This window comes from Loa loa, assembly GCF_000183805.2.
Source record: "Loa loa unplaced genomic scaffold supercont3.1450, whole genome shotgun sequence".
In the NCBI taxonomy this organism is placed as follows: Eukaryota; Metazoa; Nematoda; class Chromadorea; order Rhabditida; family Onchocercidae; genus Loa; species Loa loa.
Genome location: NW_018109630.1, coordinates 1 through 2,025, shown reverse-complemented (window position 1 = coordinate 2,025; position 2,025 = coordinate 1). Strand labels below are relative to the sequence as shown.

Here is a 2,025-nt window from a genome sequence, read left to right as displayed (position 1 = left end):
CATATTATCGTAGCCACTTCACTCGACAATATTATTTCTTTTCCCAATTTTCTTGCTTTGCTAAAATTAGCATGCATGCTTGCGGAATGGGATGGAAGAGGAGGATTAGCTCAAGACAAATAAGCCTAGATAAGATAAACTCTCTATGCACACAAATCTTCGGGATTTTTTGAGTACTTAACAAAAAGTTTTCCCAATTTGATTCATTCTCACACCCTTCTTTTCCACTAAAGAACACGACTGTCATGTCATTTTGTGAAGGTCGAAGTAATAAAATAATAGGTTTTCAGGCATATTTTAGAGATTTTACAACACGACAAAGCATAATACAACATTAACGTAAACCCGGGAATATACATTTGTATAATCAACGCTTCTATTTTATCTGCCGGCAGCATTTCGTACTTCTGTTTTCCCAAAGAAATTTCCAATAAGGCTTAAGAAATCGCCACCAGGTACGATAACAGTACCAGGTACGATCACTGAAAATTAAATCTTGTAAAAATACCGTTTGGAAAAAGTATATTAAAACCAAAGGAATTACAACTCGGTTTTAATTTGTACCGGATGGTTGTCTTGTTGTAGTAGGAGATGGAGGTAGCTCGATACATCGCTGTTTCTCCATTTTAAAACCACACTTACACTGACAGCGACCCCTAAAGATGGAGGAAACATCATGAAAATCATCTGGAAATGCATTTATTGTGAAAGTCTTTTTCCCTCTTCCTAACTCTCATCCTCATTTTTTATTTGAAATTATAATATTTAGCATTTACCTAGATTATAAAGCATTTACCTGTAACATCCGGAATTCATTGGGCATTGTTTTTGGATGAAACAATGAGCTTCAAGTGCTACTGGCTTTAGGCAGGTTGTATCTCTGGAAAGTGCCTCCGATTCACAATCTCGTGTACAGGTTTGACTTGGATTGCGTAATGGATGCGTTACTGGATCGACAAGTGGATGAAATCCAGCCAAGCATTCACATTGTCCCTAAACAAATGCATTATTCTCTATGGAAATATCATTAGTTGGTGATAAATTCATGAAATATTCATCGTTTCTTCTTTCTTTAAAAGAGGTATCAGTAATTAGAAGGATGACTTTCTTTTTTAGCTTCGCCTTCTGCTATAAATTTTGAATCATTTCGCCAAACTTACCCTGTTGCATATCATACTTTCGCCACCACCACATTGTTCATTTGCAGTACATTGTGAGTTAAGTTGTCCGCGTGCCATACATGTACCATTAATATACAATGCTTTTGGTGCCATAGCATTACATGGTCGACGGCAGCACAATGATTGCGAAAATCCGCTATCTAAACCAATAATTTAGGTCATTTTAATTTTATTCTAAAATTTTTAAATTTTAAAACAAAATTGATTTATAAATTATGTTTTATTTTATTTCAGTGGAAAATTTAGTCCATCAAAGTTCAGAATATTATGATAAATGTATGATACAGTTATTAAGGATAATCTAAAAAGACTTTCTAAGTATTCAATAGGATAAAGTAAGATGGATGTTTGATGTAATAATAACAAAATAGTTTAATAATGGATACATAAGGGAAGTTTACCTGAAATACGATGACAAAAATGTGTATCAGATGGACAACGGATACTTGCGGTAGGATCACAAGAGTAATTAAATTCTGGTAACGTTCCTAGTGGGCATACTTTCGGACAGCAATGTCCCATAGATGATTCACCAATAGTTATGCATACCTGGAAGCACTTAACAGTAATTATATTTGAATTAATTTTACCTGGTAGTCATAGCACTAATAAGTGAATCGAAAAAAAAATGAAAATTAAATCAATAAAGACAAATGATGAATAAGTTTAGTTTTTTTACCTGTCCAAGTGGACAATCATCAGCACCATCAACGAAATTCTCTACCATATGTTGATTTGCTTTACGTATACATGCATTACCAGGAATGCCTGTAATTTGCATATTGCGAGAAAAAAAATCCCATAAAATATATTAATTGACCACAAAAAAAAAAAAAAAAGGTAA

At 33.6% G+C, this 2,025-nt stretch overlaps 1 protein-coding gene across 1 annotated transcript; it reads right to left on the bottom strand.

Moving 5' to 3' along the window:
• Positions 1-246: 246 nt before the first annotated feature.
• LOAG_15026 (EB module family protein) lies at positions 247-1,962 on the bottom strand (the record flags this gene model as incomplete). The annotated part of the gene is made up of 6 exons (XM_003150518.2): positions 247-482; positions 565-656; positions 797-993; positions 1,161-1,321; positions 1,583-1,730; positions 1,861-1,962. 6 exons carry the CDS (start codon positions 1,960-1,962, stop codon positions 382-384), a joined length of 801 nt encoding a protein of 266 aa, XP_003150566.1. The 3' UTR covers positions 247-381.
• Positions 1,963-2,025: the final 63 nt, after the last annotated feature.